The sequence below is a fragment of the Podarcis melisellensis genome (assembly GCF_964234715.1).
Source record: "Podarcis melisellensis genome assembly, chromosome: 18".
NCBI classification, from domain to species: Eukaryota; Metazoa; Chordata; class Lepidosauria; order Squamata; family Lacertidae; genus Podarcis; species Podarcis melisellensis.
The window spans coordinates 12,029,589-12,053,877 of NC_138536.1; the positions used below are offsets into that span (position 1 = coordinate 12,029,589).

The following is a 24,289-nucleotide window of genomic DNA, read 5'->3' on the forward strand; positions in this document are numbered from 1 at the left end:
CGCCCGTTTCCCCCTCCCCCTCCCGGTAATTTGAGGAGGGGGCAGCGGGGAAAGCCGCAGAGAAGCTGAAGGGGAAAAGGGGGGGATTCCTGAGGGGGAATAATAGTAATGGTAATAACATTGGCAGGTTTAATAATTGGGAGGGGGTGAGGGCTGAAAAGAAAGTGGGGCACCTAGAAAATGGGGGCTTGTGGCAGGTGAATAGAAAGGTGGGGCTGATAAGGGCGAAATTGGGGAGGGGGCTGTAATGGGGGGACCCCAAAGGCCCTCTAGTCCAGCCCCCCAGCAAGGCATGAAATAAGGGGATCCTGAGGAGAATTTGGGGCGCAGGCGGGTGTGGGAGCTGGTCAAATTGGAGGGGAGGGGCTGCCCTGAGGAGAATTAGGGGGAGATCATCATCATAATGGGGGGGGCAGGGGGAGGCTGCAACTGAAGACCAGGGATGGGGTTTCCTGAGAGGAGTATTTGGGGGTTGGGGTGTCTTTTGGCCTAGGAAGGGCCTTGTTTTTTGTGGGGAGACGCCCTTGGAGAGTTAATATGGGGATATATGGGGGGGGAAGGGGAGATGTCCTGAGGATATGTGTGTGTGTACATATATATATATGGGGGTCATTACAGGACAAAGAAACAAAACCTCAAAGTGAATTTTTTTTGGGGGGAGGCTAGGGTTACTTGCCCTGGCCTGCTTTCAAACTGCTAGGTTGGCAGGAGCTGGGACCGAACAACAGGAGCTCACCCTGTTGCGGGGATTCGAACCGCCGACCTTCTGATCGGCAAGCCCTAGGCTCAGTGGTTTAGACCACAGCGCCTATTGTGGCAACAGCAGGATTCAAGGATCGTCTCCCATGTCAGACCTCCTCAGATGAAATTCAACAACTTAGGCCCAGTTCTTTATTTTGTACTGTATTGCAAAACTTACAGAGTTTATAAACTTACAAAGAATAAGAATAACCTCTTAAGTGGTTTGCAAAAAATATTGAAATGATCAATAAAGCACAGTTCCAAACAACTAATTAAAACCTTTCAAAAGGTAATTAACACTAGCAGCAAGAGATTAAAACACACTTTGTCAGCATTATCTTACATTACCTGACATTACGTATTTTACATTATCTTGTCAGCTTATTTTACAGGGCTATTGTAATCATTTCAAAGGTGATTGAAATCAGCAGTAGTGCTAAAAACATGGATGCATGTAACTCCTACATGTCTGGAGAGGCTGGCCTAAACAAAAAAAATTTAAAAGCAGGTTCCAAAAAGAGTGCAGTGGAGTTGCCTGCTTGAAGTCAACGGGCAGGGAGTTCCAAAGTGCAGGTGCCACCACGCTAAAATTGTTGCCTTCCTACAGCTGTGGCAGGAGTTTTATGTGGCACTTGTAACCATGTTATGGGTCTGTTCTGAGTATAAGCCGCCCAGAGTGGGTGGGGTATAATAAATGTATTATTATTATCATTATTATTATTATTTGTTGGATACCACTTCTGGAAAATGGTATCCAACCAGCTGCGCAAATATAAGCCCTGGGACACCTGGCTTGTAGCAGATGTAAAAAGGATTTAGGGGTCTTAGTAGACCACAAGCTGAACATGAATCAACAGTGTGATGCAGCAGGAAAAAAAGTGAATTCTAGGCTGCATCACCAGAAGTCTTGTGTCCTGGTGAAGGGAAGTCATAATCCTGCTCTGTTCTGCAGGTCAGGTCACTCCTGGAGTCCTGTGTCCAGTTCTGGACGCCACAATTTAAGAAGCAAAAATGGGGATTGGTATTTGTGTGTGTGTGTAAGGGCTCTGTTCTAAAGGTAATAATAGGTTGGCTAGGACCCAGGAGACCTGGCTTTGGATCCACACGCAGCCATGAAGCTCCCTAGCTGCCCTTGAGCCAGTCGCTGTTTCTCATTTGAATCTGCCTCACCGGGTTCTTGTGAGGATAAAATGGGGGGCAGGACAGAACCATGCACAGCTTACATACAAATGCACTGGCTGCACTGACTGCATTGGCTCCCGGTGGAGTACAGGGTCAGGTTTAAGGTGCTGGTTTTGACCTTTAAAGCCCTATGCAGCCTAGGACCCTTGTACCTATGGGACCACCTCTCCTGGTATGCCCTGCAGAGGACATTAAGGTCCACAAATGACAACACTTTGGAGGTCCCAGGTCTCAAGGTGGTTAGATTGGTCTCAACTAGGGCCTTTTCAGTACTGGCCCCAACTTGGTGGAATGCTCTGTCACAAGAGACCAGGGCCCTGCAGGACTTGACATGTTACCGCAGGGCCTGCAAGACAGAGCTGTTCTGCCTGGCCTTTGGTTTGGCTCAGTCTGACCCTTATGTTTCCCTCCCCTTATGGTCTTGATCTATGGGCTACTTTTAAAATGAGGCTGCATTTTAAATTGTATTTTAACCCGTATTTTAATAAACTGGTTGTTTGTTTGCCCCCCCCCATTATGTTTTATTGAAATTTTATTGGTGTTAGCCACCCTGAGCCCGGCTCTGGTAGGGGAGGGCAGGGTATAAATAAAAATGTATTATTAATATTATAAGAAAGAAAGAAATTATCTAGGGTTTATTGTAAAGTCCACCGTAGAGACTGCAAACATTGCCGTATGAAACCTTTGAAACCGTCTTTTGCACCTCAGGTTGTTAAAAGCCACTGAGCCTACGCGGGAGAGACTGCAGGGCTCTGCAACGAAATGTCGGGCATCATCACAGCCTTCTTTCACCTTCTTGCCCTCTGGGGAACGATCCAGTCACTCAACAACACACAGAGTCTTCTGGACTGTGTACCAAGAAAAACGGTGGTGTACCACTGTGGGTGTCCCACAACAATTGTTAATGAAAGGGGTGCTGAGGCAGTCTGTTGGACTCTGTCAGCCTTTGTCAACCTGGTGCCCTCCAGAGGTTTTGGACTAAAACTCCCATCGATTGGAGGGCACCAGCTGACAAAGCCAGGGCTAGGGAGATCTGATACAACAGGGCAAAGTCTTATTTTCTTAGAAGGGATCGTTTTCATTATTGTTATAGCTGGGGTAACAGTGCATATTAGAAACTAATAAAATGTAGTATTCAGATAATATTTGTATATGAAGGGAAAATACAAGCTTCAGAATTGTGCCAGGCAAGGAATTAATGTTTTAGTTTATACAAACTAACCTGGCCAAGTTAGCTAAGGCTAGCTATTAAGGAACAATGGGGAACCAAGTACTGAGCTATTAAGAATTGTCTGCTTGCCTAAGAGTGGTCAGAATTGGCAGGTTGCCACGGTGGTGGTGGGTGTGATGTAACAGGAAAATTTGTACTTTTTGAAATCTAAATGTTTGCTGGAGGTGGAGTGTAGGAGGGACAAGCTCCTCCTGAGGTGAGAACGCTGTAAGGGTACATGAGATTGGGTCCATAAAAGGCTGGAGGCCACATAGGGTATTGCCCCTTCTGTATTCTAAAGTTAACTTATTTACATTAGGTTGAATTCGGAGACTTGCATTTGTTGAACTTGGGCCCCACCAAAATCCATGTGAACATTTAGGCACAGCAGAACCTGAGTCCCATGCATTTCCATGAGAAACTTGGGGCAGCTCACTTAGTCTGGATTCAACCCATCACCTGTAGACCAATTTACCACTTTAAAATGCCCCCAGCAGGGAACAAAACGGAAAAGCAAAGGATTGGATCTTTATTCCACACGGAGTGGACCCACCAAAAAAAAAGCAATGCAAGAGAAAGTATATAAGTAAATCTCTTTGTTTTGCAGCAGATTGAATTATTATATGATATATAATTATATAATTCTACATCAGATCATTATGATTATAGTGACAGTAACGTTCGCTAATTTTTAATGCTATTACTATAAGCCATTTTGAGCTCAACGTTGCTGGGAAAGTGGAATGCAAATACCCAAATAGTCGTTTTCAAGTCATGTTTAGGCCTTGTCTTCTCTCTTCCATTTATATTCCAATTATATTTCATTGTACACAGGTTGTACATTGACAATAAAGGCAGTGTTATTCCTATTATTATAGCTGAGAATTTTAACGTTTTTTGGAAACGAGGACTGTCCCATTTTTCCACTCTCTTCCTGAGTGAAGAAACCAACATTTTGTATGTGGGAGCCAAAGGCTATATCCTTGCTTTGAACTTGAGTGATATCTCTAAAGAAATAACCAGGGTATGTAATATTAATTTATTATTATTTCATTGTTTAAAATATTCACACTTGTGTGTCTTTCAGGAGACTTTTTGCAAATTGTCAGATTATTTCTAGTCCCTTGTTTTCTTTTACTTTTTTTTTTAAAAAAGCCTAATTTAAAAGCTTTTTATATCAGGGCTGGGAGGTGGAAAATAGAAACCTGCCTTGCCCCAGGTGAGATGACTTGTCCATTTAGTGCAGTATTGTCTACTCTGACTGGCAGTGGCTCTCCAGACTGAGAGAAGGTCTTTCCTATTAACCTGATATCCTTTTACCTGGGGATGACGGGGAACCTTCTGCCGTTGTGGCATGCGAGTGAGCCCCCTTGCAAGGCAAGCCGCTGGAAGAGCATCTATGGGTGGGCGAATATGCCCCAAAAACGTAACAAAAAAAAGCTTAACAGCTCTGGGAAAAACTGAAAATAAGCTCAACAACTTTGTCCCCAAAAGTAAGCCTAGTACTTCCAGCCCAGGAAGTGTTCAGCTAAAAGCAGTGGTGACTATAAAGTAGAAAATGGAATTGGTCTGCAGTCTCCGTTCACCCATCTTAATGTTTCATTTGCTTTTGGGTTCCCAGGAAGCCTGGTTTGCCCCAGAGAACAGGAAACTTGAGTGCCTTCGACGAGGAAAGAGTAAAGTAGGTCTTGGCCGTGGTGCTTCTGGGTCACTTTAGCAACTTGGGTCTCTGTCCAGGGACAGGGTGCAATCCATGGACTCCAACTGCCCTCCCTGGAGATGGTAACTCTCTGGAGGCAGATTTGGGACCTCTGGCTGCAAATCTCTTAAGACCCTCACCAGGTTTAGGAAGCTGCTTTACACACTAAGTCAAACCATTGGTCCATCTAACCCAAACTGGTGACTGGGAGTGGCCACATAACACCAGTCCTAAAGGAACTACACTGGCTCCTGGTACATTTCCTAGCAAAATCCAAAATGTTGGTGCTGATCTATAAAGTCCAAAATGGCCTCCGCCCATAGACCTGAAGGAGCGAGGGCCTTCTGGCAGTTCCCTCTTTGAAGTGAGGTTACAGGCAGCCGGGTAGAGGGTGGCAAGATGGGACATCCTCCCATCAGATGTCAAGGAAATAAACAACCATAAGACTTTCCCAAGATATCTGAAGGATATCAGTAAGTTTTTAATGTTTGATATTTTGCTGTGTTTTGATTCTGTTGGAAGCTGTCCAGTCAGGTGGCCGGGGTACAAGTAATGAATTATTATTATTATTATTATTATTATTATTATTATTATTATTATTATCATTATCATTATCATCATCATCATCATCATCACCACCATAATCTACCCTGACGGGCAGCAGCTGTCCAAGGCATGTCAGTGAGTTGCTGAGTCTTTGAATGAATGAACAAATCCCTGCTATCTCCAGTATTGTAAGTCAGGTGACTTTTGAGTCTAGACTTGGCTGCTTAACTCCAGTAGCAGAATAGCTTTCTGAGCTACGTGTGCTTTTGATCTGTTTATCCCTTCCCCGCACTGTTTCATTTTGTGTGCTTTTTTTTTAAAGGCAGATTGCCAGAATTACATCCTCATTCTGCATAAGATAAATGCCACCAGCTTATATGTTTGCGGAACCAATGCGTTTAATCCTGCTTGTCGTTACGTGGTAAGTTTGCAAAATACGCTTCATGGAACACCTATAAGTATCGTGCCCTACTGTCAGGGACTGGGCAGATGCAGAGGAGGGATGGAGACCACCTCCCCAGGAGCCTTCCAGAGAGGAGGAAGGGGCAGATAGTATAGATCTACAGGACTGGTTCGACACAGGACACACCCCAGAGGAAGAACAAGAGGGAAGAAGTTGGGAAATAATGGGAGATGAGAATCTAGGTAGCGTTGAGCAGGCAGAGCCCGAGCAGCAGCTGACTGACACGCTGTCACTGGAGAGACTCACAGAACCCAGTGTTTGTTTCCTGCTTGGCAGGGGGTTGGACTCGATGGCCCTTGTGGTCTCTTCCAACTCTATGATTCTATGATTCTAACCCATTCCCTCCCCACAAACCAGGCGTTCACTGAGAATAGCAGAGCAGAGGGACTGAAGGCAGGTGGCCCTGAACAGCAACTGTATGAGAGGGGAGGAGTCTGATGAACAGGGAGGTACAAAGAAGGGGTGTGTCGTGTGTGGAGCTTCACTCAGAGCAACATTAGATGCCTTGGCATCTGGAATAATAGTAAAAAGAACTAAAAAGCCTGTGTTTTCTCTGCCTTTCTGCTTTCCTGGGCAGTCAGCCAGGAGCTGTCAACAGCACCCTGACACCTCCCCTTTCTCATATAGTGTAGTTGGGGGAGGGCCATAGCGCAGAGGGGGAGCAACGGCCTTGAATGTAGAAGGTCCCCAGGTTCAAGTCGCCAGTGGCACCTGCAGCTGGAGCTGGGAGAGTTTCCTGTCTGAAACCCTGGATAGCTGCTACCAGTCTGTGTGGGCGATACTAGGCCAGTTGGACCACTTGCCTCAGTAAAAAGCAGCGTCCTGTGTTAGCTCCGTTGGTTAGCTCATGGTGCTAATGATGCCAAGGTCATGGGTTCAATCCCCTTATGGTCCAAGAGGTCTTCAGTTCCTGCTTTGCAGGGGTTTGGACTAGATGATCCTTGGGGTCTCTTCCAACTCTACAATTCTATTATTCTATGTTCCATGATCTGTGAGTTCTGTTCCCCATAAAAGCATTATTTATTTGTTTATGTTGCTTTAAAGCATATATGTCTACTTCAGAGTAACTTCTCTTAGGTTTTAACTCTAAAAAAGTGTGCAGGCAGCTCTGGCAGCTAAAACCCTGTTCTTTGAGCAAAGCTTTCAGTAGCAGAAGTGCTTGATGTTTTATTGTGTTTTTATGTTTTGCTGGTATCTGCCCTGAGTGGCTGGGGCAACCCAGGAGAGTCCTGATGGTTGAACAGAGAGGCCTGCATCTGTTCGCCCATCCCCTTCTCACCTCTTGCCCCTTCCATCCCTGCCATGTGGCCCCCTGAGGGAATGTGGGCCTCACCTTGGCTGCTGTCTCTAAACAGAAAAGCTCCGCTCATTTGGTTTTGCTTGGTTTGCAAATAGGTCATGGACAATAGGAAGCTAAAGCTGCTGTCCAAGGTGGTAGAAAGCCGGGGAAGATGCCCCTTTGAGCCGAGGACAAGATACACGTCTCTGGTGGTTGGTGAGTTTTCTCATTGTCACAACACCATCAGGAAGGAGCTGAGATCTTTCCCACTTAGTCATGGCTGGCGAGTGCGAATTGTTCCAATTAGGTGTTTGGGGATATTTTGGCTCTGTTGTGTCCTTTCAGGCCTTGAACAAAAGACTGGCTTGAAAAGGGCAATCAGAAAGCTGATTTATTTTTATTTTGTTACACACAGCCCAGTCTGTCTTCTTGCATAAAGCCAGCCTCCCCGCCGGCCCCCCCGCCCCGTGGACTTTCCCCAAAGTTAGTCATGTCCATCCATTTCAATGGATCTGCCCTGAGTAGGGCTAACACTGGATACAGTTCTGAGATGCTAACAGCATTTTTCCAGCTCCATCCACCTTTAATCCTTCCGTCTTGGGTGCTTTAATATTTTGAATGATTCTGGGTCATGATTGTAGCCAGGATTTATGTTAGATGGGGGCCAGGACACCCACCTGCCATCATCCTCTGTCTGGCTCTGTCTAGCAGATTTGGAATGAAATGTCTTCTTTTGACCCCAAGCACTCAGAAAAATCTGTCAAAACATTTGGCTGGAAACCCAGCCAGATGGGTGGGGTATAAATAATAACATTTTTATTAAATTATTATTTCAAATATTCTGATTATTTATACTTTTAGTTAAGTATTTTTATTTATTTACTTGTTTGGGGGGGCAGCTGCCTCCAGGCTACGCCCATGTACTCGCTTGCCCTGCTTCTGAATATAGCCATCAGCCTGTCATGCACACACAAAATACTTGCCTGTTCTCTGTAATTAGTGCCAGAGATTTATAAAAAGCCTGTCTCTTTATTCTCCTGCCCAGACGGTGCACTTTATTCCGCCACTTCAAACAACTTCTTGGGTTCGGAGCCAATTATACTACGGAGTTTGAGGAATCCTTTAAGGACAGAATTTAAAGCGTCATGGCTTAACGGTAAGTCTCTTTTTTTAAAAAAAGGTATGTCACTTTAACCCCTCCGCCAGGCAGATGTCGCCAATTAATGGAGCTTGGAGGTGCAGTGCTTATTTCGATCTCGTGACGGCATCTGCCCGCCTCTGCCTCTTGTCATGTACTGGGCCCTTTGCACATGCAATTAAATCTGCCATTGTTGGAAAACACACACCCTGCCTCGACGTCTTCTGGCGAGAAAGCGGCGCAGCAGCCAAACGCTACGTGCACAGCTTTTCTTTACATGGTAGCTTAAAAAGCAGGTTTTCATTAAAACACCAAACAGATTTTGTTAAAGGGAGATCTTTAAAAAACAAACCAAACCATCAAACCAGGCTAGTGCTGGAGGGGATGTTAAAAGTAGCACAAGTCCATGTTTTAAAATACAGTATTCCAGTCCTTAGATTGAAAGAGAGCCAGGGAACTGGTGCACAGGTTTGGTTCAGGAAAGATTTGGGCATGGGGTGAGTAAAATCGTGTTGTTACTGTGTCCTCCACATTCGGCTGACAATTTGCTTATGCCCCATTACTGTGCATATGGTGCGTACGCTGTTAACCCTGCTGATAGGGCCGAGGTGACAGCAGCAATTGGTGCAATGGCTAATGAGGTCACAAAGGCACACTAGAGCAAATGGAAGTCAATTTGGGCTGGCTCCTTTGCGTGTGGCCTAAGCCACAGCCATCGCCTCCCCACCCACCCAGCCAGCTTCTTCCGTCTGCACCTCTCACAAAGCAGTTGCGCAAGGACAGGCACTTGTAAATGCCCTGAGCATTTCTATAAAAGCTAAGGCTCTCCGTATTATCTTGACCTTGATTCCTTCCTAATTTCATTTCCCTTCGGCCTCATTCTCCGTCTTCTCGTCGTAGAATCATGGAATCCTGGAGTTGGGATCCTGAGGGCCATCTAGTCCAACCCCCTGCAATGCTTAAGGACCACCTCTCCCCATATGAACTGACCCTGATCCTGTGTTCAACCTCTGAGGCCCTTCTTCGTGTTCCTCCTCCATGAGAGATCCGGAGGGCAGCCACATGAGAACGGGTCTTTTCGGCAGTGGCTCCCCATCTGTGGAGTGCTCTCCCCAGGGAGACTCACTTTGTGCCTTCATTACATATCTTTAAGATTTCTCTATAACCAGGTCTTGGGCTGATTAACGTTCTATGGTCTTTTCAATGTGTTTGTGGAAGGGGAAATTATGAGTTTGTTTTTGTTTTATTATGTGTTTTGTGTTCTCATTTTGCATTTTATGCTGTGAAGCACCCTGTGAACTTTTAAAAAGGATGAAATATACAAATTTAATAACTAAATAAATAAATACCGCAAATGGCTTTGCCTTCCATGGAACCACCTATGGATGCTATCACAGCCTCTCAGCCGATTAGCTTTGCAGGCTTCCCTGCTGCAAATAAGCAAGCTACAATATGGATGACCTTTCATGTCTCAACAATAAGCGCCATCTTTCAGCTTATTAAATTTTGTTATTAAATTTTTAACTTGCAATCAAGTTCCTCCCAAGGGGGCTCCGTCACCGATGTTTTTGCAATTTGTAAACGTGCTCCCCATGATTAAGCGCTTCCAAATCAGATAATTAATCCATAAATAAAGTTCTTTAATCTGTTGACAGGCCTATTTTCACCCGTTTTCCTTGCCATCAGAAAGGCTTTATTTGCTCTGCCTTGTCGCAACAGAAAGGAGATGCAAGGCAATTTAATTAATTTCTATAAACGGCCCCTTTATTTAAATGAGGGCAAGAATGTTCTCATTTAGCCTGAGTGATAACAAACTGTCCTTTCTATGAAGGAGTAATCTAGGTTTCTTTGTACCGCTGGATGCCTGATGTTAATCTATGCTGATTTTTGCTGTTTTGCAAGTTTCAACACAGAAGGGGCTTGGGGAGAGAGACCCAAGCAAGGATGCACAAAACACTTAAAATTTTAAAATAAGGGAATTCATCTTCCTGCTTTTATTCAGTTTCAGGGCCTCTTGGAAATCACTGGACGATTATGTTTCCCCTTTTTCTTCTTGATGACTGCTGCATGCTATTTTATTGTTATTTTATTGCGCTTTATTGCATTTCTGTACACTGCCCTGGGAGTCTTGCACTGAGTGTCGGAACGTCTAGAGGAGGGATCTTTCAAGGGCCTGATGAGGTGTGTTCCATTCCACAAGATATTGGGAATGTAAGAAGAGCCTGACCTGATCCAACAGACTCTTCTTATGTTCACATTATCCATTTAGGAAAAGGGCGCTGCCCCACCAACCTCAGTCTGCCCTCACTTGTCCACCCCCTGCCTGCCTTGTTTCTTGTTTTTTTTTTGTTCAGTCATTTAGTCGTGTCCGACTCTTCATGACCCCCTTGACCAGAGCACGCCAGGCCCTCCTGTCTTCCACTGCCTCCCGCAATTTGGTCAAACTCATGCTGGTAGCTTTGAGAACACTGTCCAACCATCTCGTCCTTTGTTGTCCCCTTCTCCTTGTGCCCTCCATCTTTCCCAACATCAGGGTCTTTTCCAGGGAGACTTACCAGTCTCCTGTTGAGCTCTCTGCCTTCCACCCTACCCATCCCCATGGGCACCAGGTGCCCCAACAGGAAGCCCACAAGCAAGACGGACACACAAGAGCAACTCTCCCCTCCTGAGGTTTCCCTTGCCTGCCTCTGAGAGTGGCGGGAGGGCAGAGCCATCATGACTGGTAGCCATGGATAGACTTCCCTTCCTCATCCTCTTTTGAAACCATCTAGGTTGGTGGCTATCACTACTGATTAGGGCTGGGTGATACCTGGTTTTCAACATCGCAGTGTATCACCAGCTAAACATTGCAATATACATCAGAATGTCTGAAATAGGGATGGAGCTGGTTTTCAGCTTTGCGATATATCAGCAGCTAAACATCACAATATGCTGATATATCACAATGTCTGAAATAAGAATGGAGTTATGTAGAGGCATTGGCTGGTTTCGCTGTTTTTCCCACATTGTGATTTTTCACACGTGCGCGCACGCGCACACACACACACACAATATATATATATATATATATATTGCCAGGTCAAAAATTATGAAACCAATATCACAATATGGACTTCAAACTGGTTTTGGATGATATATTGATGCTATAAAATCATTTTTGTTGGGTGCTGCAGAACTCTTCCCCCCCTCCCCATTTTGGTATCAGAGGGGGTGGATTCCCTCCTAAAAGAATCATGAAGTTTGGAAGTCTGAGTGGCGAGAGTACGGTGCTTCAACTGATTAGGATCTCTGCCCCTGACATTGACCAATAACCCTGTGTCATTGTCTTCTTCAGAGCCCACCTTCGTTCACATGGATCTTGTGCAGGAGAATGGGGCAGGCTCCGACTCGGACAGAGTTTATGTCTTCTTCACAGAAGCGGCGGTTGAGTTTGACTTCTACGACAAACTTCTGGTCTCGCGGGTAGCCCAGATCTGCACAGTGCGTACCTGGACCCCTCGATTGTCTTACCAGTGCGGGAAAAGGTCCTCCATCGCTAGGCTAGAACATGGCACCTTCAGTTCTGTGTGGAAGGGGTGGGAGAAAGAGAAAAGGGGGTGTCAGGAAGAAAAGGACTGGCCCCATCCACTTTAGCTCTGACCCTGCCCACTCTTGGCACGAAGCTCCCCCAGCCCTGCCCAGGGAATGAGGCCCTGATTCACAGGAGGGGAATTGTTGCTCGCTGCTATCTTGTGGGGTTATTTTCCACAGGGTGATCTCGGTGGGAGGCGCACCCTGAAGAAAAAGTGGACCTCCTTTCTAAAGGCCACCCTTGTCTGCTCAGCTCCTGAATCAGATTTTCAGTTCAATGTCCTCCATGCCGTCTTCATGATCAAAACAACCAACTGGCGGGAAAGCATCTTTTATGGGATTTTCACCCAGCAGTGGTAAGATTTTCTCACAGCCATAAGAACATAAGAAGAATGCTCCTAGGCCAGCCTCCTGTCCTCGCCGTGGCCAAACAGTTCCCTCAAAGGGAAGCCCTCAAGCAGGGCCTGAACACAAGAGGCCCCCCCCCCGGGATTTGGAGGCAGAGCCTGGCCATCAGGGCCAGAACCAATCAATAGCCGCCTCCTCCCTGAGTTTCTTTTAAAGCCATCAAAGTTGGCAACCGTCACTGCCTCCTGTGGCAGGGAGTTTCATAGTTTAAATGTGTGCTGTGTGAAGAAGGACTGTGTTATAAGAATTCTAAGGTCTCAAATATAGAATAAATGTTCATAAATGCACAAGGTAAGCACACATACATCAGTAAATAAATCACATGTCTGAAATAGTTTGGGGGGGAGGGAATCCTGATGCCATCTTGATTCTTAATAACCCAAAATATTTCCTCTACAGAAGGAAATATATTGGAGAAACCTTTCCCAGTAGTTCTTTTCACTTACAAATCCTACAAAATCTGTTTTAAGGGCGTATTTGTGTATGAATAGGGTGGGCCTCTGACCCGGATTGAAGAACTAAAGTATTTAACATCTCAAAAGAATGGCCAGGCTTCCCAGGTAATAAAACATTATCAGGTATCCTGGCAGACAGGAGAGATGACTGCACACTCAAATTTTTCTGCTGGAACCCCTCTTTCTATGATGTATGTATGGTGCTTTTAGTTAAGTCTTTGGCTAAGGGGTTATGCAATGTCTAAAGTACGTAAAAGTTTCTGCACAATTTGTTCTTGGTCTCTCACCTCCTGGCAAGGAGGGCGGGGAACTCTGTCGCAACAGAAAAATAAAGATCTCCCTTGCTTTCTCTGGATCCTCCTCCATCCATTCTTCTCATGGACTTAGGGGACTCAGAGCCCATGGGGAGTTGGGCAGCAAAAGCCAACCTCCAGCTTTTCCTTCAAAAAAGGGTGGGGAACATGTGCTGTTGTGAGCATAAAGCAGAAACCGCAGCCACAATAGATAGCGATGCAGCTACACCAGCCGCTTTTGCGTGTTTTCCCTGCAACTCCCAACAGCATATGGCAATGATGACAGAACTACATCAGCCATCCCACAGGAATGGCAGAAAAAGCCTCACTAAAGGCCCGTTAACATGGCAGCAACACAAGCTTTTATTGAGGTCTTGTGAATAATTGACAGATACAACTTAAGGGCGGCCCACATTTTGGTACCCTGGTTTGACTCAAGGCAGAAGTCTTCTTTGTGAATAATTTTCTCCCCACTGCCCCACCCTTTCTGTTTCTGACTTTTTCATACGAAGAAGCTTTGTCACCAAAGGATGACTAGGAAAAGTGGGATTGCATCTCAAGATTGCAATTAGCACCTGAGAAACAGTGAATGCATCATGCAGACTGTGTGGCCGAGCTGTGCTGTTGTTGTTCCCCCCCCCCCCCCGGCCTGCAGAATTATTGTTGCCAAACCTCTGCTGGAGCAAATGGGAGAGAAGTGCCTGTTTCTGTAAACAATAAATTGGTAAAATAACCAATTCTTTGTTTATTCGGGAGGCACTGTAGTTCACTGTGGTGAGCCACCCGCTTTGCATACAAAAAATTCAATCTCTGGCATCTCCTGTTTGGGGGGAAAAGGTAGGAAAGTTCTCTGCCTGAGAACTTGGACCATGCTAGCTGTACAATCTTTGGGTTGTTGGACAGCCAAGGATAAGGCAGCTTCATAGGCTGAGCCCAAATCCCCCCGCCTTCAGAGATAGCTGCTTCTTGCATCTCTGCATGATTTGCTTCTTCCACTTCTGAAGAGTGGGAGGGAGTTTTTATCTTATTTGTGGGCATATTTCTTCATCAGACAAATCCTTTGGTTGTTCCAGAAGCAGGGAGGCATTCTGGAAAGACTTGCTCTGTCACAGAACTGATTTCCTCTCCATCTTGTTTCAGGGGGAGATTGGACATCTCAGCCATTTGTGCCTTCAGGATGGAAGCTGTTCAAGACCTCTTCCAGAAAGGAAACTTCAAAGGCCCCCTTGCCGTTGAGAATTCATATGCAAAATGGGTGGTGCACAGGGGAGAGGTCCCCACGCCTCGGCCGGGTGCTGTAAGTTGTCCCCCTCCCTTCCCTGGTTGACCATCTGTGCCCCCATGTGGTAAGCGTTCAAGTGGATATCACTTGTGTGTACCAAACAGGTGAACGTCTGACTAAAAGAAATACTGTAACCATCTTCCTTTTTCTAGTGCCTCAACACTTCTGCCAGGCACCAGGAGGGATACAGCTCTTCCCTTGACTTGCCGGACAGAGTCCTCCAGTTTGCCAGGGACCATCCCCTGATGGATGGCACCGTGAACCCCATCGGCCGCCAGCCGATGTTGGTCAAAAGAGGCGTGCGATACACACATCTTGTGGTAGACCAAACTAGTGGCATGGATAATGCAACGTACGACATCCTTTTCCTAGGGACAGGTAGGCCAACTTCCTAGATTGGCAATCTCCAGCATGGCACAAGCAGGCACCCGTGTGCCCTCTGCTACCTCCCATGGAGTCCGCTGAAGGTCTCAGGAAACACCTCCAAAATCTGCAATGCTTGAGAGACTCTTTGCTTTTCCTGCTCAGTTCCTTCTTGTGCTGACTCAGTCTCTCTCACATCAAACACTCCCTCTCTAAACATGCCTTCCTTTTGCTGGGTGCCAAGATGGGACGGTCATCCTCCCATCTGTTCCAAACAAAGGAGAGGGGCAAAGAACTTCTTTCTTGGAGTGAGAGTGGTGGGGGCTGATGTAGGCATCCCCCCCCCCGCAAGGTTGATGGGGCGGCTACCAGGAAGCAGGGGATGTCCCTATTTTCATCAGAGAAATGTGGGAGGATATGGAGGTTATGCGACCCCTGAGCCGAGGAGATAAGTAATTACACATACCTTTAGAAGACATCTGAAGGCAGGTGTTTTTAATGTTTAATGTTTTATTGTGGTTTTTTATATATGTTGGAAGCCACCCAAAGTGGCTGGAGCAAGCAGTGACTTTACCAACGTCTTTTTGGCTTCTTTATCAGACGAATAAAGCACCTTTTTAGGAGGGCAGGAGTCTTAACCTCACATTTTTCCTGCTTTTGAGTAATTTAGACCATGGTTCCTTCAAAACAGTGGTCCCTTCTCTTCTTCTCCCCACCCCATTTACTTTAATTGGGGTTTAACGGTGTGCTTGATTTTGTGCAGATAAGGGCTATTTGCATAAAGCTGTCAACCTCCAGGGGGAGATTTTCATTGTGGAAGAGTTACAGCTGTTTCCATCTCCAGAGCCTGTGCAGACGCTCAAGCTGGCTGCACAAAAGGTAGGGCATCTGTCCTGATCCAACCATTCTGGTTTCTATCAGTCTTTCCGAAACTTCAGTTCAGCTTTCTACAATTCTGCAGCAATTTGCAGTTTGTTTATTTATTTTCAAGTTTTGAAAATCCAGTGACATTTGGGTCTGAATTTCTCCCCACGTTGACCTTTTTTGTTGCAGTTTCCCCTTTTGCAGAGCAGTTTCCCCCTGCACAATGGATTTTTTGTATGTTAGGCATTTTTATGTTTAACCTATCATGTGTCAGTTTTGTACGTGTTGCTTGGCTGGAGAACTGCAATGCCAAAACCGGAGAAACTGAAATTTGAAAGAGTGGCTGCCTTTCGGCTTGGCCTTCAAATGCCTACATGGGCTGTGCAGCATGACACCAACCCTTCCTCACCGTTTACCCTTTTCCTTTCGCATCCTTTTATTCATTTAGTCATTGCCTTTGCACCCCACATTTCCCTCCAGGGTGCACATGCTTCTCCTGCTCCTCCTCTAATCCCCACAACAGCCATGTGAGGTAGGTCAGGCGGAGAGGCAAGGACTGGCCCACTGCTGCCCAAGTGGGGATTTGAACCATGGCACGCCAGGTCCTAGCCTGACATGCCTTATTCTGCCTGCCCTTTTTTGTGTATCTCTTTCATATACAGTTTAGTCTAGTGCAGGAAAGATGTCTTAGAATCAGAGTTGGAAGGGACCACAAGGGTCATTTGCCCAACCCCCTGCAACATGTCCAACATGGAACCCATGGCCCTGAGATTAAGTCTCTCATGCTCCATACCAGCTGAGCTACACCGCAGTCTTGTCTGCTTGGCGCTCCCTTTCCAGGGTCTGTTGTATGCTGGGTCTGCCTCCCGGCTCGTGCAGCTCCCCGTGGCCACCTGCAGCCAGTACAAGTTCTGCCTCGACTGTGTCTTAGCCAGGGATCCTTACTGTGCCTGGTCACGGCCTCTTGGCGCCTGCATCCCCATGGCGAACCGGTCTGGGGGCTTGCGGTGAGTAGCACAACCCCTGCCCTGTGGGATACATAATAAGAATAGCTATTAGCATTTATGCAGCATTTGAGAGGGTTTGAAAGCTACGCCGTGCATTATTTACCATTCACTTAACATCACTGCCTCTCATTTCACTCTGAGCCCTCTAGGCGACCTCCGTGCCTGTAAATGAAGCGAACACACATTATTCTTCTGCTTACTACTGCTCCCACCTCCCTTAGCTCAGTGGCAGAGCAACTGTGTGGCCTGCAGAAGGGCCAGGTTCCACCCCAGCGTCTCTACACAGGGCTGGGGAAAAACCCCACATGACACCCTGGAGAGCTACTTCTGGGGCAGATGGACCAATGATCTCTTGGTGTAAGGCACCTTTCTGTGCTTCTGTTTCAATAAGCTCTTAAGCCAAAGCCAGGAGGACTGGAATGTCACTCTAACTTTAAGGGTTGGAGCATGCAGAAGGGCCTTTGCATCTCCAGGCAAGACCAGTATTGCCCAAACTCCCAGCTGTTTTTGGACTACAATGCCAATCATCACTGACCACTTGTCCTGCTAGTTAGGGATGGTGGGAGTTGTAGTCCAACAACAGCTGGAGACCCAAGTTTTGGAAACTTTGGAGACAATCGTGAGCTAGACAAACCAGCGATATGACTTGACACACGGCAGCTTTGTGGTTTTCTGTGGAAAATGTAGCTCTTTGTTCAAGACCATGAGGACTAGAATCTTAAATTTATCTGTAAAGGAAGGAACAGTGGTCTGACTCAGTAGAAGCTCCCCTCTGTACCCCTGTGAATCAGAACCTTTCCTCAGAACCATGAGGACTAGGTTTTTAGTTTATTTTCAGGGAGAGGACCATAGTTCAGTGACATGTCCAGAAGATCATGTCCAGAAGATCTCACGTTCCATTACTGGCATCTCCATATGGGGCTGGGGAAAAGCTTCTCTGTCTGTTACCAGAGACTGAACTGGGCTGGCACAGTGTGCTTCCCACCTACCAGGCTCCAGCCCTGCCTGTGTGGGGAATAAACGCTCAAGGTGAGGCTTTGAAACCCACGCACTCTCAGCCACACTTCAGCGTGCACCACCGAAGCACATTGTTCTCCGCTCTCTCTTCACAGGAGAGTCCCTGTTCGCTCCGAGCCCCTCAGCCATGATTCTGTGAATTTCAAGGCCAGGCGAGGATGTGTTCTGAGAGAAGTGGTTGCGCAACACCAAATGCTTTTTCATGCCTGCATGAAGTATTCATGTTAATTCGCCTCTTCCTTCCTGCAGGGATCTGATTCAGAGTGTCAGGAATGGTGATGCCTCCAGATGCCCTGAAGTGGGTAGGGGAATGTTTTATATATATATATATATATTGTTGTTGTTATTTACTGGAGATAATAGGGTCTGTAAGCAAGTGCTCTGCCTGGGTGTAGTTAGCCAGTTCACAAGAGGTGTTCAGGGCCAGAGGTTAAACTGGGTAGAGAAACACATGTACATTTTACCTTTCTAAAGCTGGTGCCATAATGGTCCATAGGATGCCAAGTTACAGAAGGTATACTGGGTCCAGAGCAACTGCTCCATCTGGCGCGTCGGCTGAGAGTCTGAGGTCAGCAAACGTTTTCAGCAGGGGGCTGGTCCACCGTCCCTCAGACCTTGTGGGGGGCTGGACTATATTTTTTTGGGGGGAATGAATGAATTCCTATGCCCCACAAATAACCCAGAGATGGGTTTTAAATAAAAGGACACATTCTACTCATGTAAAAACACACTGATTCCCAGACAGTTCATGTGCTGGATTTAGAAGGCGATTGGGCCAGATCCGGCCCCCGGGCCTTAGTTTCCCTACCCATGCCTGAGACCTACCTGCCTGTGGACTGTCTCGCCAGAGTGGTGCATGCTCTGGTTATCCCCCGCTTGGACTGCTACAATGTGCTCTATGTAGGGTTACCTTTGAAGGTGACCTGGAAACTGCAACTAATCCAGAATGTGGCTGCCAGAGTGGTGACTGGGAGCGGCCGCCAGGACCATATAACTTCAGTCCTAAAAGACCTTCGCTGACTCCCAATGTGTTTCCGAGCATGATTCAGATTATCGGTGCTGATCATTAAAGCCCTAAATGGCCTCAACCCTGTATACCTGAAGAAGCGTCTCCACCTCAATGGTCCAGCTAAAGAATCATTAAAGAAAACCAAAGATCTCAGTTGATGGAAACCACAGGAGGGTAGAGGTGCTCTGCTCTTGCTTGTGGGCTTCTGTTTGGGGCAGCCGCGTGGTTGCTATGCAGACAGGAGGCTGGACTAGACAGAGCTGGCCTGACCCAGCTGCTGAAGGGCTCTTATGATTTCTAAATGGATCCTCCATGGATGGAGCCAGTCCACCTTAGAAGAGCGGCAAACAAGAGTGGGAGAAGGCCACTGCTGTCACCTCCTCTTTGTGGGCTTCCGTTTGCGGGAACCTGGTTTTTGCTGTAAACTGCAGGAGGGGAGAGAGGACTCTGGTGCTCAAATCCTGCTTGCTGGTTTCCTGTTGGGGCAGCTTTTTGCCCACATGAGAACACAAGGCTGGACAAGAAGGGCCACTGGCCTGATCCAACAGATCCAACCTTCTTAGGCTAAGGAACTGCTACACCCTCCCACTTTCAGACGTTGCCCACTTTTTGTGATCAGGAGATGTGCTGAAAAGTGTGAGATAAGCTGTCGAATGAAGGAAAGACATATAACTTCCCCTGCAAAGAAATAAGGACAAATGCTGTCTGAAGAACAGACAACAATGCAACTTCTGGATGCTCAATAAGCAAGTTATCTGGAGGAGCACCTTGTCTCTTCCCCCACCACCACCCATGACTCATAAAATCATAGAATTGTAGAGCTGGGTGGGACCCCGAGAGCCATCTAGTCCAACCCCCTGCAATGCAGATGTCAAATATACAATTAAAGCATTCCTGTGCTTGTGCAGGATCTGCAGGAAAAGGGCTGGGAGATGGAGGCTGCACACCCAATGGGGAAGGGAGTTCAGGCACCCATCCAGGCAGCGGGGAGGCTGCCAGAAGTTGAGATTTCAAAGGTCATGGGAGTTGGGCAGGGGAGCCACAAAACCAGAGGTGCCTGTCAGTCACAGAGCTTGAGAGACAAGTCAGATGTGAGCAGCCAGTGTGAAAAGGTCGCTCTTCAGGACAAGGCTGCAGCTAGTGTTTTTATCTTTTTATTTTGTGAAAGAAAGAAAGAAAGAAAGAAAGAAAGAAAGAAAGAAAGAAAGAAAGAAAGAAAGAAAGAAAGAAAGAAAGAAAGAAAGAAAGAAAGAGAATTCCTCAGGGTATCGAAGAGAGAAAAATGCCAACCTGTTGGGCAGCATGCTGTGGCTTAAAGGGCCCCACGTAAGCCCAGGAATCCTCTGACCTTGATGTGACCCAGCAGTTACCGATCCCAGCTGAGAATGCCTGCCAGGCTCCATTGCAAAGGATCGTTTGCAGCCTCTGTTTCCAGCCGGCAGCCTGTCCAGAACTCCAGCCATGTCAGTGCCATAGTACCCCTTTGGCAGTGCTGGATTAAACCCTGTGGAGGCCCCTAGGCAGTCTCCGCCCCCCCTCTAGTGGGATAACAGTGAACTAAGAAGGCTTGGTTGTAATATTCATTCAAGATCAAATCAATATTATTTTGATCCATTGTCATGGGGCCCCTAATATGTGTGGGGCCCATAGGTCGGTGCTTATTCTGCCTATTTGGTAATCTGGAACTGCCCTTTGGAACTTGACTTTGCCTGGCAACAGTGATGTCGCAGGCAGGCGGGTGGCCAGGAGCCCTGCACCTCCTTTCCAAAGAGCCTGTTGCTTTCTCCATGGTAACGGTAATGCTGCTGTCCTCCACCCAGACAGACACACGTGTCCTCGCAAGCCTGCAGGCACTTCTCACATGCACACGAAATGCACTTTTGGCATCAGAGGCCATGAATGCATTTTCCTGATTTGCCACTAGTGGACGCTGTGCCATCCAGTTCTCCCTACCCTCTCAGGCGCTCAGCCCTCCATGCAGCTTAGAGGTATTCTGTCTACATTGCAAACAACTAAAGGTAAAGGTACCCTTGACCATTAGGTCCAGTCGCGGACGACTCTGGGGTTGCAGTGCTCATCTTGCTTTATTGGCCAAGGGAGCTTGCGTTTGTCCACAGAGTTTTTCCGGGTCATGTGGCTAGCATGACTAAGCCACTTCTGGCGAACCAGAGCAGCACACGGAAATGCCGTTTACCTTCCCACCAGAGTGGTACCTACTTATCTACTTGCACTTTGACGTGCTTTCAAACTGCTAGGTTGGCAGGAGCAGGGACTGAGCTCACCCTGTTGCGGGGATTCGAACCACCGACCTTCTGATCGGCAAGTCCTAGGCTCTGTGGTTAACCCACAGTGCCACCCGCGTCCCTTTTGCAAACAACTACATGATCTTGAATCCTAGATTCATAGAGTTGGAAGGAACCCTGGGGATCATCTAGTCCTCTGCAGTACAGGAATATGCAGCTGTCCCTTATGGGGATTGAACCTGCAACCTTCGCATTATCAGCATCTCACTCTAACCAACTGAACTATCACTTAAGGACAAATCATTACTGTGCCCCCAGAGTCTGATTTGAACCTAGGATCACAGTTGCTGCCTCTTTGGTTAATTGCGTGCATCTCCCTTTGAATCTGCTGCATGGCGACTTCTGATATTTCCCAGAGGCACTGCATGAAAGAATTGTGTTTGGTTTAAAAAAAGCTTGCCTTTGCTCCCACAGGCACAGATTCCCCCCCCCCCTTTTGTTAGCATGAACCCCCTCCTGGCTCTAAAGAATGGGACTGAAGGCATGTTCACTTTTTCCTTTTGTAGCCATTCTCTCAAAAGCTGCCGCCTTTAAATTTTAGCCCTGGGCTGAACCCAGGGAATTCCCAGGTGCTGGGGAGTGAATGTCAGCGGGACCAGCAACGGCGGCTTGCAGCAGAGATTGTCGGTGCAGTTGCCGCTGAGCGCATCTCGTACAAGACGGCAAATATTAAAGAGCAGAAAGCCATTAAAATTTCAGGAGCCCCAACCCTCCGTGCAGCACATGTTAAGCAGCGCTTCCAAAGATGCGAGGGGGGGGGGGGGAACAGCAAGAATCTCTTCTCTTTCTCTGAGAGCCACTACGCAAATGGAAAACTCTTTCCTATAGGGGTCAAAGGGACAACGCTCACGTTGGCTGTATCAATCTCAGGATCACAAACACATCTAGGCCGCCATGGCATGCCATCGCTTTATAACATCCATCTCCCACCCTTCCATCAGAAACCTGGACCTCAGAGCTGCTAGCTACCACCCTAAAACCCTCAAGTGATTGTAAACTAACAAAGCAGCCACAAAGGCAGGAAAAGAACATCAGCAGCACAGCCCAACTCAAATCAGGTCTAAGAGCACCCTGATGAAACAGGTGCGAGCATAGGTTAAATGTGCTTCTAAATACTATTGCCCTAAATAATATTTATTTATATCCAGCTCAGCCCGGAGAGCTCAGTTGGTTAGAGTGCGGTGCTGACAACGCCATGGTTGCAGGTTCAATCCCCACATAGGACAGCTGCATATTCCAACATTGCAAGGTCTTGGACTAGATGATCCACAGGGTGCCTTCCAACTCATGATTCTATGAAATATCCACCTATTTAACAGGTGATTTACTGACTCATTTTTGACCTGGGATAGCTCGGTTGGTAGTACATGAGACTATTAATCTCAGGGTTGTGGGTTCGATCCACACGATGGGCAAAAGATTCCTGCATTGCAGGAGGTGGGACTAGATGGCCCTTGTGGTCCCTTCCAGCTCTACAATTCCATGATTCTACATGTGCAAAAGGGGTGGGGTTAGCCAGCTCTGGGTACTGCTCCAAAGAAAACCTGTCCCACATTTCCGCCCTCTGCACCTCAGGTGGTGGTGGTGGGGCCCTTGCAACTGTTTACAGGGTTTGTGCTCAAGGGCATAGAGGGCTTTTTAAAAAACACAAGGACTAGAAACTTAAAGCTCCCTAACGGTGACTGGGAAACTACAATTAGTCCGGAATGTGGCAGCTAGACTGGTGACTGGGAGTGGCTGTTGGGACCACATAAAACCCGTCCTGAAAGACCTACATTGGCTCCCAGTATGTTTCCGAGCACAATTCAAAGTGTTGGTGCTGACCTTCAAAGCCCTAAACAGCCTTGGCCCTCTATACCAGCCCAGACACAGGTCCAGCTCCAAAGGCCTTCTGGCAATTCCCCCACTGTGAGAAGTGAAGTTACAGGGAATCAGGCAGAGGGCCTTCTTGGCATTGGCACCCGCCCTGTGGAATGCCCTCCCATCAGATGTCAAGGAGATAAGTAACGATACAACCCTTTGAAGATATCTGAAGGCAGCAGCCCTGTATAGGGAAGTTTTTAATGTTTAATGTTTTATATATGCTGGAAGCCTCCCAGAGTGGCTGGGGCAACCAATCAGGTGGAGTGGGGTACTACTCCTACTAAAAATAATCATAATAAGAAGCAAAACAGTGCAAGAGCTTTAGGAGGAGGTTGGCAAGGTTGGCAAGGAGGAGGTGAGTGTAGCAGAAGGGTAACCACCTCTGGCTTCTTTCCTTTCTCAGCTAAGAACGTCAGGAGGCTCCCTGTCCCCCTGGGTAGCAGCCCACATCTCAGCTGCAGCTCTCTGTCCAACCTGGCCACGTCTGTCTGGACATTCAATGGGAGCCGCCTGCAGGACGAAGAGCCCAAATATCTCTTCCACGCCAGGGGACTGGTCGTGTTTAACATGACGGCTTCTGACACCGGCCTTTACGAGTGCCAGTCTGTTGAGACATCCAACGGAAGAGAATTCCGCATCTCCATGTCCACCTATTTCCTTTACCTCCAGCAAGAGAGCAACTTCACTGTGGCTCCCGAGGGCGATCCATCAAATCAGAAGTGTGCCGTCTCTGCAGCTCCAAAGTCGCAGCCCTTGGCGTCTCTCCAGACGGAGGACCCGGCAAGGCTGGAGCGACCCCAGAGAGTCCAAGGGCTCTCGTTCACATTGGTGCTTTGGGGGGCAGCCTTTGCCCTGCTTTTCCTTTCCTTGCTCTCCTGGAACCTTTACCAGGGCCACCTCTCTCTCCCCTGGAAAAGTGTGTGGAGCAGGAGGTCAGAAACGGTGGGTGCCGTTGGGGCAGCGATTCCCCAGCCAGAGCAAACAGTCTTGATTCAGGGAAGCTTGGCCGCCTGTCCCATATCCAGCTCAGCCAGCGAATCAGCCCTGCTGGCAAGCTCACCCCAAGAGGCATGCAGCGCAAAGGCAAAGCAGACCACCAGCAGGGCGGCCTGCTGTTCTTCCAACTGCCTGGTCAGCAAAGTCCAGCTCACTGACGAAGAAGGCCTTGCAGCATGACGGCCTTGGCAGAGGGTCCGCACCACGGAAACCCCACAAACTGTCCCATTGTGTGCCCAGGACCCCCATTTTCAGAGGGTTTGGAAAATAAATAAAAATGTAAAGTTTATTCCAAGCTGCCTTTCTTTAATGTTACCTCGGTGGCTTGCTTCCCACGTCGTTAGGCTGCCGTTGTGTCCATTGGGCAAAACTGTGACTGCCTGTCCCTTCCTTTGCCAGGATTCCTTTCTTTGTTGCTGCTGGTCAGCGCAGTTGTCGGAAACTTGGTGGCGCATGGGGGGGGGAAGCATGTGAGTCCCAGGGCACTCGTTGCTCATCCTCATAGCGAGCGCAGCTGGTGAGTGCTGCCAGGATCGCCCCCAGAACAGGGTAAGTGAGAAATGGGAGACAAGTTTCAGCATGCCAGAGAGAGGGAACTACA

The 24,289-nt window shown here is 47.5% G+C and overlaps 1 protein-coding gene across 3 annotated transcripts; it reads left to right on the forward strand.

Annotated features, from left to right (window-relative positions):
• Positions 1-23,977, forward strand: LOC309360712 (semaphorin-4E-like). 3 transcript variants are annotated; one of them, XM_081895485.1, is made up of 15 exons: positions 1-25; positions 2,632-2,803; positions 4,012-4,157; positions 4,755-4,814; positions 5,701-5,799; positions 7,237-7,336; positions 8,166-8,276; positions 11,593-11,738; positions 12,009-12,184; positions 14,125-14,281; positions 14,419-14,644; positions 15,393-15,508; positions 16,334-16,500; positions 17,767-17,819; positions 23,096-23,977. In XM_081895485.1, the coding sequence occupies exons 2-15, from the start codon at positions 2,686-2,688 to the stop codon at positions 23,866-23,868; spliced, it is 2,448 nt and encodes an 815-aa protein (XP_081751611.1). In that variant the 5' UTR covers positions 1-25; positions 2,632-2,685; the 3' UTR covers positions 23,869-23,977. The 3 variants fall into 3 exon arrangements, with proteins under 3 accessions (XP_081751611.1, XP_081751613.1, XP_081751612.1); XM_081895487.1 differs by lacking the exons at positions 1-25; positions 5,701-5,799 and having other exon boundaries at positions 2,527-2,803; XM_081895486.1 differs by lacking the exons at positions 1-25; positions 4,755-4,814 and having other exon boundaries at positions 2,527-2,803.
• The last annotated feature ends 312 nt before the right edge of the window (positions 23,978-24,289 follow it).

Bases quoted from the DNA above. Each gene is read 5' to 3' on its own strand.
- LOC309360712 (XM_081895485.1), top strand. From the start codon at position 2,686: ATGTCGGGCATCATCACAGCCTTCTTTCACCTTCTTGCCCTCTGGGGA. The intron at 2,804-4,011 runs GTGGGTGTCCCA...CTATTATTATAG, and splicing joins AAAAACGGTGGTGTACCACT to CTGAGAATTTTAACGTTTTT. The intron at 8,277-11,592 runs GTAAGTCTCTTT...TGTCTTCTTCAG, and splicing joins TAAAGCGTCATGGCTTAACG to AGCCCACCTTCGTTCACATG.